Consider the following 12,386-nt stretch of genomic DNA (forward strand, 5'->3'; position numbering starts at 1 on the left):
CTCCAGACTCAAATAATAGATAAGACGGAAATATTTCACTATTTCTTGCGCGGCCCGGTACCAATTGGTCCACGGACCGGTACTGGTCCACGGACCGGGGGTTCGGGACCACTGGTTTACAACACAGGCAGTTTCAAGCAGGCAGCTACATAGCATTATAATTCAACACTATGTTGAATTGTAATGTACAAACATTAGTGATTATGTAAAATGTAAAACTTTTCAACACAATCCACGCCTACAAGAAGCAATCAGTTCTCAATAGCTGAAAGCCCAGATCCTCTGTTTAGAGAAAATAAAGTAGGACAAGCGGCTGGTTTTTCCCACTCTAATACTTTTAAGGCCTCACTGTGCATGGTACTTTATCCAGAAAATAGGGCTGAAACGATTCCTTGAATAATTTTTTATTTCCGTACCTCAAATATAAAAATCCGTAAGGAAAATTGCCTCCTCCGAACTTTGTTAAATATATTGTAATAAATTCTTTGCAATCTTGAAACTGGCCCACTGTCTCTTTAAGAAGCTGAAGTTCTTTCCGACAGTCCTTCAGCATGTCATCTCAACAACATTTGAGTATTTTTCAGCGTATTCAATTCAGAAATAGTAATGAGCTTTGTAGATGCGCAGTTCTACCAGGTGTTTGCTCGTCCTGCTGGCAGTAGTCTGGAGAAGATGAGTGGGAGAAAATTTAGGGGAAGGGTGTTCTGTAATGTGGAAGCTTGGACATTGCAGCGCCAAGGAGGAGCTGTGTGGAAAAGGTGACGCTCAGTGACAGCAAGAACGTAGCCCCCCAAATGACTACCATGGGAGTTACAGGATTTCTCTAAAAAGCATAAAATAAAGTAACACTCCAGGTATCAAAAAATTGTAATTTTACATAATACTGGCCCTGTCAGCCATTTTTATGTAATACAAGCTTTGAAAGTGTTTGACACCACTTGAAACACAAGTTAGATAATAATGATTAGGATAGATACTTTTCATCTTCTTAAAGGTAAGGGCAGCTTCAGTAAAGGTTTTTTTCATAATAACAGAATACATAAAAATGTTAAGATTAAGCAAATTTTATGAATAGAAGTTAGAATTATAATTTGAAAAAAATCAAAGAGAACACATGGTATTTTATATTGAGACTTAAATGAGGGGTCTATGCCACTATCTGTCCATCTCATGTTCCATGTTCACTGGAACCCTGTGTGTCCTCTTTCTGCCACATCAGATTTGGTTTCCATATGGAAGATGGGACAGTACAGACCTGCTAATCCCCTGAAACTCTTTTAAATAGCCCTTCTTATGTGAAGGGAATTTGAGGAGTTGGAATCAAAGTCCAGGGGTTGTGTTCTGCAATTCTGCAGCAGTTAACAGCCCCACCAAGCAGTTTGCCTGCTGCTGTGCTGACTGAAAGCCACCATACACAAAGCTTGACAAGTTGCTTGAAGAGTCTGTGTGCTTGGTTTTGCATTCCACAACTGGTCCCAGCAGAAAGAAACTACTCAATCGTCAGACCAAGACCACTGGAGTGATGAGAAGGTAATTAGCCCCCTCTTTCCCCCTCACCCGAACACAACTACCTCTGCCACCAGACCTCTTGCAGCGACTAACCATTTGTGAGCCAGATTGGGCCAAAAGGATATGAGTGGGAAACTTCAAAACCTGCTCATATTTCTGAGGATGTGAAAGGATTTGTATAACGTATTCAGATTTGATGGATTTTCCCATGTTCCATGTGGACAGCCGTTTTTTGTTGACATCTTCAAATAATGAGGTCCTTATGTGTAGGGTTTGTTTTTCACCTGTGGTGCAGGGTTCTGTTTCTAGTTGTCAGGTAGGGATGCTGTGCAAACCATTCCCTCGTCTGTTCCAGGCTTATGGAGAAGGACTGACTTGCTGGCTTCCAGGAACCACAGTAAGTACTTTGACTTGCCACAGTCAGGGAATCTATCATGACTTTACTAACATCTACTTTATTTGTGAGCAGTAATGAGATATGGAGATTTTATGGTGCAGTGACATTTTCCAAGAAAAGCTGTACCTAAGTAATTTTTTTAATTACCATAGCTATCAGTGAAAAGTGAAGACTAATGTACAAGAACAAATCTAAGTTAGAGTTGAAGGAGAGATATTTAGCTGCTTTAACCTGAGCTCCTTGGGAAAGTTGAGGTTTATTTGTGTAATTTACCACTCTGACTAACATGAAAATATACTGTTGATTGCACTCTTTGTTTCCCGCTTTGCTAGACTGAGCTGACAGGAAAAGATGCTTGTGCTTACCTTAGATTTTTATTGTGTTACAGGTACTGAAATGGAACATATATTTTGGATTTTTTTAATTTTTTGCCAGATCTTTTCAGTGGGAGCTCAGTTCAATGGATACAACTGTGATGCCAACTTTCATAGTCGCTTCCCTGGTGAGAAACTGGAAGTAATAAAAGAGACATTCATATTTTCTTTTATAGAAATTACCAAATTACGGAAAAGGAAATCACTGTATCGTATATTTTTTAATAAATTATTTTATGTTACTTGTTTTAGAATGTAGGAAACAATACATTTCTTTTTACATTTCACAATCTAATGTGAATGGTGAAGTGAAGAAGTTGGCTGTGGGTTTGATATATGCAAAAATTGAATGTGCAAAACAAAATGCTAGGTATTTTTGATGTCTTTCAAAATGTGTTTGTGTATATGTGTGTCTTTCAGCTGAGCGGGATATCAGTGTGTACTGTGGGGTTCAAACTGTCACTCTTAAGGTCAACTTTTGTCCAGTACTTTTCTCTGGCTACACTGATTCAGACTTGGCTCTAAATGGTCATCATGGAGATGCACATTGTCGAGGATTTATTAATAACAACACATTTCCTACTGTTGTGATCTTTAGTATTAGCTTGGCGACATTGGAGTCATGTGGAAATGCCCTGGTGGTAAGTAGAATACTGTTTAACAGTCTGCATTTTGTACATAAGGTTATTTAGAATGTAAGCAACCAAGGCTGAAATAAAAATAAAACCCAAGAATAGAGTTCTTTTACACATTTCATGTAAAGAGAAAAATTTTCTATTATCAATTTAATTAAAACTAATTTGCATTTTTGTGAAACTGCATTATCGTTAAGCTCACAGACTTATTTTGAAAAGATGTGCTTTTCCTGATGATGTTTCCTTCAACACAGGTGTCCACAGCTCAGGGACCCAATGCCTATGGAAATCTCTCACTGGTGCAAATTGGAAACATATCAGGTTATATTGATACCCCAGATCCACCTACTATCATCAGCTATCTCCCAGGTTTACTCTACAAATACAGTTGCAGTTATCCTCTGGAGTACTTGGTCAACAACACACAGCTGGCCTCGTAAGTCTCATGATCTGTGATTCACGTTGTATTAGCCTTCTTCTAGAGCTACTAGAAGAAGGCTAGAGGTCTTAGGAATATTAAATGTTATATTCCATCTGACATTTCATATCAGTTTTTATTAAATTGGCAAAAGTAAACTCAACTTACTTTTAACGTAATGTACTGGACTCTGTGTATTGGAATACAATTAGAGATGTGGCAAAACATCTACAACAAAATGTTAATACTACTTGCAGTTTTAAGAAATTAAATAATTGAATTACTGTACTTTAAATATAAACTTGCCAGAAACCTGCCATTAAACAATTTTGAGTGTAGTTATGTCAAAGGTAGTTATCTAAAACTCAATAAGATGGAAAAACTATAATGTTTGCATCAAAATAGTTAATTCTAGTTTTATGATGAAATATTTTGTTTTCTTTCACTAAAGGTCATCAGCTGCAATCTCAGTGAAAGAAAGCAATGGTACATTCATCAGCACGCTGAATCTGCTGCTTTACAATGTAAGTTCAAAATAATAAAGTTCACATTGATGCATGAAAAGACACAAGTTTCCTAAAACTTTTTCTGCATCTATAGATGGTTTGTTACCCTTAATTTTATTTTTGAGCAAATTATGCAAAACTGTACTTCATGATGTGTGTTCTTGTTGCCCAAAAAACCCCAACTCTCAGATTAAACTGAATAATTAAGTATAGACAATAGAGATGACTTTTTTGTTAGGTGTGTTTGAATAAAACAAATGACAGGAAGAAGATTTGAATGTGATTGTTCTTTCTTTATAGGACTCATCGTACATTCAGCAGCTGTCCATTCCTGTAGCAGGACTGACCCTGAAGACACGGGTGTTTGCAGCTGTCAAAGCCACCAACCTGGACAAGAGGTACTCAACCTGACATGAAAACAACTGTTAGTTTTTAACTTCCCACTAATGTTTGTGGATTTTTTTTCTTGATGCACAGTCAGTCTCATTCCTATGTGATCAATTTTATTACAGTATTTCAGAAACAGGTTATTGTCACACCATCACCTCAGATGCAGGACCTCCTCCCTGGAGGCTGAGTTGTTGTTTGACAATGGTATTACTGTTGTTTAAAAAGAGCAGAGGAAGGGACTAAAGACAATATTTTAATATAAGGGTGGAGGAGATCTGGTTCTCCAACCTTAAATTGCTTAGAAAGTCCAGTACTGGGGTACATAGTGTACTGCTTTAAATTTAGAATTATGTTATCCAGTAATGTCAATACTATTAATAAATAAATAATACAGGTGGCTGAGGGCTGAATGGAGAACTTTAATTACACTGTAAAAAGTCTCTAATTTACTGTGGTTGTGGTTCTGTGGTTGCCATAATTTTGCCACTTTTATACGGTAAAATTCTGGAAAACACAGGTGCAGGTATTTTACCGTAAATTAGAGACATTTTTTTAGGGTGTATGGCATTCTCTATTAACCTGTTTCCTCTGTAAGTAAACCAATGTGGATCAAGGGCATCAGAAATATCCCCTTTTTTTCTGACAGATCAGCCACTATTAACTCCTGGAAAGATAGTGGCAGCTATAGTAAAGCTGCTTGTTTCCATGGTATGTAAGCTGTATTTTGAAACTAGTTTGTAATTTGGATACATCTTGAAAACGTTTTGTCTGCTTTCACAATGATATATTTACGAATGAATGTCTAGACATGACTACTTGTTGACTGTCTGCAAGTGATCAGCTCGACTCATGGTACAAGGATATTTGACAAAGACAGAATTGTTCCAGCAATCAGTGGCTTATTTTCTCTGTTACCAACAGATGAGAAAATTCAGTGTATTTCCTCCCATCACTTAGTCAAAAAAAAAAAAAACTCTATGGAGGACTCGTAGTCGGATGAAAATAAATGCCAGAAATAAAATCTCATCTTCTTAAATGTATTGAAGACACTTCTATGAGAAGATCAAATATGATTTTAGTTTTGAAAAATTGTGACATTGCTATGTTTTATGATCAATAATAATTCATTAGTTCTCCTTTCCATCTCTCACTGCTTTATTAATAATTTGGGAACAGAGAATTGTCACAATTATTCATGTATTATCCCAATTAAAGCATTGAACTTTAAGTTTCCACATATTGTAGAAACTTAAACTGTTCATGCTTTTTGCTTACCTGTAAAAATGATATGGACAGAAAGTCGCTAACAAAATTAAACTAGAATAGATACAGTCAGCCTAATGTGTATGTCACACAGTAAGTGTTCTGGAAGAGCATCACACATGATCACATCTTCATATTCCCCTGCAGATGTAGATTTCACACTGTGAAAACTGGAAACACAAACATTACTTTAGCATACATTTTCTCAGTCAAATAAATAATATTTTACTATTAAACAGATGGAACGTTCTAATGGACTACTGTTACACTACACCCTCTGGGAACCCGAATGATGAGCTTCGCTATGATCTTTTCTTTAGGTAACTCAAAGTATTAAAAAAAATTGTTGATACAGTTCAGTTGATAAGTTTAACTTGCCCTCTTTTATAATAATCTTTTATAACGTTTTGTTTCCTGAGCCAGCTGTGATAAGGACCCACAGACCACTGTCCTCGAGAATGGGAAAAGCCAAATGGGTCGCTTTGCCTTTGAAGTATTCCGTTTTGTCAAGCACAAGAATCAGAAGATGTCCACTGTGTTTCTGCACTGTGTTACCAAGCTATGTCGAGCAGATGACTGTCCTGTGCTCATGCCAGTGAGATGAACAAAAAGCACATATGCACAGACATATTGGAAGAGTGTTTAAACAAAGTGTAATTACAGATTTTTTTTAATGGAAAGGATATGAGTGGGAACCTTCTCAGCATCCAACACATTCATTTAATATATAGCATTAGTCTCCATCCCTGGTCCTCAGTATCCACTGTTGGGATGTGTTACATATTCATTAGCCTTTTGAGCCTTTTACTCAGAAGGACTCATTAAGAGACTGTTGAAGATTGGATTTAAGTTTACATGAGGTTGAATGAAGCAGCTCCACAAGATACAAACAGTGGTAGGGTTCAACAGTACTTTCTATTTGATTGGTCTCATGTAAAACTGAGCCAAAGCAAAATTATTAGCATATTTATGTTTATTTATAGATTCATTACAAGTGTTTGAAGCCTCTATTTCTTGTAATTTTGATGTTTATGACGTACAGATAATGAAAACCCAAAATTCAACATCTTAGAAAATGTACAAATTTGAAAAAGTTACATACTGGAAATTCATGGTGTTAGTCTGTAATCAGTGAATTTATTCAAAACACCTGCAATTGTTTCTGGAGCCTCCATGAGTGGTGTCCAAAGTTAGTCCTCAAGGACTGGTATGCTGCATTGTAGTTATTTCATTGGTTCAACACAGTATGCTACGTCAGCAGCCATGATACTATAACAGGAGCCTTGGAAAAAAAAACAAAGACTGACACGGAGAGAAGAGTTCATACATACCGTGAAACAAAAGACCTTTTGAAATACTGTAAATAACTGCCTTCTCTCTTCCACAGAGAGAGTAAACCAAAAAAGGTAATTGCTAAAGAAGCCATTTGTTCAAAGTGCTGTATGCAAACATTTTCTGAAAACCTGAGTTGGAAAAAAATGTTCTGTAGGCAAAGGTGCACCAATAAACAGAGACAGCTGCAGCTTTTAGAAAATTGTTAAGTAAAATCCATTCAAGAGTTTGAGGGAGTTTGCATTGAGTGGACAGAGGCTGGAGTTAGCGCAACAAGAGCCTGTATGAATAGAGCAATATTAAACATGAACTACATTGACTACAAAAATCTCACCTGGGATAATGAAAAAAAGGAATAGGATTATTGTTCAGTGCTCCAATGTCCTTTTCACAGTCATTGCTTACTTGGAGTGCCATATCATCTGCTGGCTTAGACAACAGATGATATGGCTAAAGTCCACAGTCAACACCTGACTTTCCAGGATACTTCATATTTCATTGTGCTGGCAAGTTTTAGAGAGATGCTGATTTCATTTTCTAGAAGGATGTTGCACCTGTTTACAACACAGGAGATACAAACCATGGTGTTACTGAGTTTGATTTGCCAGATAATTGGCCTGTTCTGAAGACCATAGAGAATGTATGGGTTATTGAAAATTGGAAGATGTGAGACACCAGACCCAGCAACCCAGACGACTTGACAGGAACAACACCGTCAAAGCAATGTGGCTGTCCACAGCAATTTGGATTTCCATTACAACTCAGCAGAGCCTTAGGCTGATTGCCTCCATGCCATGCCACATGAATGCAGCAATTCTTGCAAAAGGAGGGCCAACTAAGTATTAACTGTATAGAAATGAACATGGAAACCACACGTTTCTGTTTAAAATATCCTTTTTTAATTGAGCTTTTTAATTGAATGTGATACATTTTCTGAGAGACAATTTTTAGTTTGCATTATCTGTAATCCATACTTCTAATTATTACAAGTAAGCTTGAAATCTTATTCTTTATAGTAATATCTAAGTTTGACTTTCTGAAGTGAGCCACAAAAAAACTAACTTTAATGATGTTCTGATTGTTTGAGATGTAGTTGTATATTTGTTCTTATCACTACCTATAAGAACAAATATAGGTAGTGATATATTTGTTCACTACCTATATTTGTGAACAAATCAGAAATCTGTGTATTTCAATATGAGTATTGAAATACACAGATTTTGCTGTGAACTTTAAATTTCATGAATACACATCATGGAAAGCCCTATATTTACATTAAGATGTGAGATTCCTGACTATAGAACCAACAAATTATTTGAACTTTTCTATTTTCTGATATAGGAAAAACATTTAATTTTACTACCTTTAAATAAAAAAGACCTTTATATAAAAAAGAAAAAAAAATCACAACATTCTGCCAATTGATGAATATTATGTTCATCCTAACATTACAACTACAAAGAGAACTGAGTAGGGGTGCAACGATTGCAGTTTTCTGGCCGATCGCTGATTACCGATCTTTTAAAAAGCCTAACTTACCTTTTACAATTTTGGCCGATACCAGTTTTTTGTCTGATGTGTTGCTCAATATATGAAGAAAGCTGCTGAATGGGCAACAATGGGGTGACTATTGTTAACTGTAAATGTGCAGACATGACCTGGTCGGCTGGTTTGTCAGTAAAACCTCTCTCATGGGAGAAGAGAAAAGCACAGTGGTTGATTTTTAGACCTTTGTCGAGACTGATAACATTGGTGGAAATCAGTACCGATAAATTGGCTGGCCGATAAACCGGCACCCTTAGAACTGAGGGGGAAGGTTGCGGTTTCAGTTTCCAAGCATCCATCTGTTTTTAAGCTCCTGATGGGACTGCTTCATGTAACCAAGCACAAAACACATAAACAGTGGTTGCCATTGATGTACAAAGAGAACATATTTTCTCATCACCAAACCATAGTTGCTGAATCATATTAAATTTAAATTTAAAAATACTTTAGTGATCGCAAAGGGAACTTAAATTAATTAATTAAACCACATTTATCATACCTGTTTGTCTTAATGCCCACAGTGAGTGAATTTTTCATGTGCTGTTTGTCATAGATCTGTGGCAGCAAGAAAAAGAGAGCTATTTCAGAAGGGAAACAATCAAGCAAGTCACCAGGAAATGCTGTTCTGACTGCGGGGCCCATCATCACTCGAAGTGGTACAGACTACTCTTCATCCTCAATAATTTTCCCAACCTTTGTACAGCAATCAACCTGCTCTTCTTCGCAAAGAAGCAGCTCTCAAATGAAAACACAAAGGCTTGTTCTAAACAGTGCACTTCTTTAACATGGTTTCAACTAACTGGAACAAAGTTCAATGAAAATGTGTTTTTTCCAGATAATCTAATGAGTTTAGTTTTCCTTATGCCTTGGGTCTCTCTTATAGCATTGCTAATTTGTGCTAGTGGTACTCCCAGAAAGTGTCAAAAGGTGACCTCTGAAAATCTTGGGGTACCATATTTAGAGCAAAATACATAAATATAAATAATTTCATGGTTATGGAATATAGTCTGCAAATTTGAAGTGGTTGCCACTTCACTAAAAATATTAAGAAATCTCATTGATTTGGACTGTATATATGGCAAGATTTTATGGATTAATCTAACTGTTCAGTATGTTAAAGCAGAATTTTTCAGTTGAGGTAAAGGTCTCATGCAATGGTTATAAATACTGAGACACTTTGTTTTCATTTAAAAGTATATAGCTTGTCTAAAAATGTTTTGAGTTGTTAGTTTAGCTTCACGGCTCGATTGTAATTACCTATTATTTTTTTATTCGCAGAACAAACACCAAGTAATAATTCTCAGCTGGGTAAGCACTCCAATTTGTGTTATTGTTTTGACTTAAATAAACTGTTTAATAGGTTTTATCTTGAAGACACAATTTTCTGACGCATTTAGAAAATAAAATCAACTAAATATTTACAAGAATGATGTACAGTATGAAACAGAGAAGACAATAAGATTTAACTTACTGTGTTATGTATGTATGTATGTATGTATGTATGTATGTATGTATGTATGTATGTATGTATGTATGTATGTATGTATGTATGTATGTATGTATGTATGTATNGTATGTATGTATGTATGTATGTATGTATGTATGTATGTATGTATGTATGTATGTATGTATGTATGTATGTATGTATGTATGTATGTATGTATGTAATTTCATTTACATACATGTCTCACTTGAAAGCAGATGGTAATTTTTTGCAGATTCTAATTTTGAAAATATTACTTTTGACCCTACTGCGGAGTCATTTCAATTCATGATGGGGTCTTGAACTGATTTCTAGAAATCTAATACTTTTTCAAAAATCTAATAAAAATCTTGCCAGTGACCTATTTGGTTCTTTTATAACAGAATTAAAACGGGAGCCATCAACGGTTGAAAATTCTATGATGATGACTCCCTTGTCTACTGGTTTTAAAAGGGTGGGGAATGGCTTGTACATCAGCTACTTCTGTTTTACACATGCATTATAATAGAAAATTACCAAACTGCTGTTTTAGCAAGAGCAAGTACAGAATGTGTGCATGAAATATGAAAAAAGTTAAAAACTTCTTTGTTTCTTTCCACTGCTGCAGCTCTTCTGAATGCTCCAGAGTTTCACATGAACACAGTGACCAGCATACTCATCTCAGCAGTGATCATTCTGAGTGTTATAAGCATTTGCTTCTTCCTCTTCTCCCTAGTGCTCCCTAAAGGCAGGAGTTCTCCTGTCACTACTGTGTCTGGTGTCCGAAACACGGCCTTCAATTGAACTCTGGAACTCAGCTGAGTGTTGGCAAATAAGCCAACACTCAGCAAGTGGACACAAGAGACAAGATACTATTTCATGTAGTAGTTTACAAGAATAATACAAATGTTGATTTAGAAAACTGTTATGCCTGAAAATGAGCATTAATTTAGATATACTATATAACTTTGTTTATATCATAATATGCCACCTCAGATTTGCAGATAATTTCATGCACATTATGGACTGTGTGTTCTAGCAAACATCAAGCTCCTATGTATGTATATAATATTTGTCTTTCAGTGGGGAAATTCAGGTGTACCAGCAGCAAAGTGACAGGGAAATGACAGCATGCAGATTCGCAGATTTGAAAAATAAGGGCAAATTTACAACATAAAAATATAGACTTTATAGGCTACGTCAATCCAAAGGAGAACATTGAATTCAATTTCAAATGATGTTGGTCTGCACACCACATTTTGTGAAATCCTACTAATAAATGTAAAACCTAAGGTAGACCTTTAAAACTGAAATAAGACAAAAATATAAATAATAAAAAAGATGGTTCCATTTTAAATGTATGTAACAAAACAATGAATAGGATGAGATAAAATATATTTTATGCAAGTAATTTTTTGAAAACTAATATTTCCTTCATTTCTTTTAAAATTTGTTTACATTCCCTTAAAATGTTTAAGATTTGTGGCAGCCATAAGCCAATCAATTTTTATTTTTAAGTGTAAAAGTACCTGATTAATTGTGCTTGCCGTTCTCAAAATTGTTTATAAATTATTGACTGCTTATACAGGAAAGTCCAAACTGTCCGTAATTGTGCATGTTGCATATGTTGCACTGACTAACTAAAACTCGCTCAGTGTTATATTTCGAATCAAAAAAATAACTGACTTGGATCAACAAAAGATTCAATTCTGAAAAACTTAGAACCAAATAGAAGACAAAGATTCACAAGTCATTTTTTATTCTTTTTACTTTGCAGTTTTTGTTTCTGTGTCCCCAGCGGAAGTTGGAAAATTTGTGAAGCCATATTCCTTTATCACCTCAATGAAGTCAACAAAAGAGGGGTCCAGTACTATGAATGCTGTTCAATCAGTTGGCTTTAGAAGTCCTTTGGAAGTTAAACCAAGATCTTTGGAGATAGGCACCAGCACCCCTCGCAATCCCACTAGGAATAAGTGTGTAAAATGGATGGATGGACAGAAGTCCACCAATACAAAGCTAAAAACCTAACAAATTTGCAGTCAGAAATTAAATGTTTAATTACACCAGATCCACACACACAAATATAATTTACTGTAACTCCAGTTTAGCATAGCCAAGTCATAAAATACAGAATTTTAAAAAGTAAAATAAAATATCAAAACCTCCTTTGTGTTCTGTTTTGGATTAGCTACAAGTTCTCAGAGAACACTTATTCATATAATGTATCGAGATATTCGTTACATAGAAATAATGAAAGGAGTCAATAGATTGCATATTTCTCCATTGATGACTTTGCTTGCAAGCACACTGATGAGGAACTGATCAACATGTGGTCCCCAGCATGTTTTTTTGTCTAAACCATCGGTTTCCAAACATTTTCTGGGCCCCCCTATGGATTACAAATAGCTGTCTGGTTGAACAGTGTGTGTGTGAGTGTGTGTGTGCATGGTTGTTTGTCCTGTGTGTCTTTGTGTTGCCCTGCGACAGACTGGCGACCTGTCCAGGGTGACCCCGCCTCTCGCCCGGAACGTTAGCTGGAGAGGCACCAGCAACCC

At 35.9% G+C, this 12,386-nt stretch overlaps 1 protein-coding gene across 2 annotated transcripts; it reads left to right on the plus strand.

The window, feature by feature from the left end:
- Window positions 1–1,704: 1,704 nt before the first annotated feature.
- On the plus strand, window positions 1,705–11,177 carry zpld1a (zona pellucida-like domain containing 1a). 2 transcript variants are annotated; one of them, XM_008428643.2, is made up of 11 exons: window positions 1,705–1,906; window positions 2,295–2,408; window positions 2,701–2,921; window positions 3,170–3,351; window positions 3,785–3,857; window positions 4,140–4,237; window positions 5,732–5,812; window positions 5,916–6,087; window positions 8,923–9,025; window positions 9,648–9,677; window positions 10,460–11,177. In XM_008428643.2, exons 2-11 carry the CDS (start codon window positions 2,303–2,305, stop codon window positions 10,633–10,635), a joined length of 1,242 nt encoding a protein of 413 aa, XP_008426865.1. In that variant the 5' UTR covers window positions 1,705–1,906; window positions 2,295–2,302; the 3' UTR covers window positions 10,636–11,177. The 2 variants fall into 2 exon arrangements, with proteins under 2 accessions (XP_008426865.1, XP_008426864.1); XM_008428642.2 differs by lacking the exon at window positions 1,705–1,906 and having other exon boundaries at window positions 1,939–2,408.
- Window positions 11,178–12,386: the final 1,209 nt, after the last annotated feature.

This window comes from Poecilia reticulata, linkage group LG14 (genome assembly GCF_000633615.1).
Source record: "Poecilia reticulata strain Guanapo linkage group LG14, Guppy_female_1.0+MT, whole genome shotgun sequence".
Lineage (NCBI taxonomy): Eukaryota > Metazoa > Chordata > Actinopteri > Cyprinodontiformes > Poeciliidae > Poecilia > Poecilia reticulata.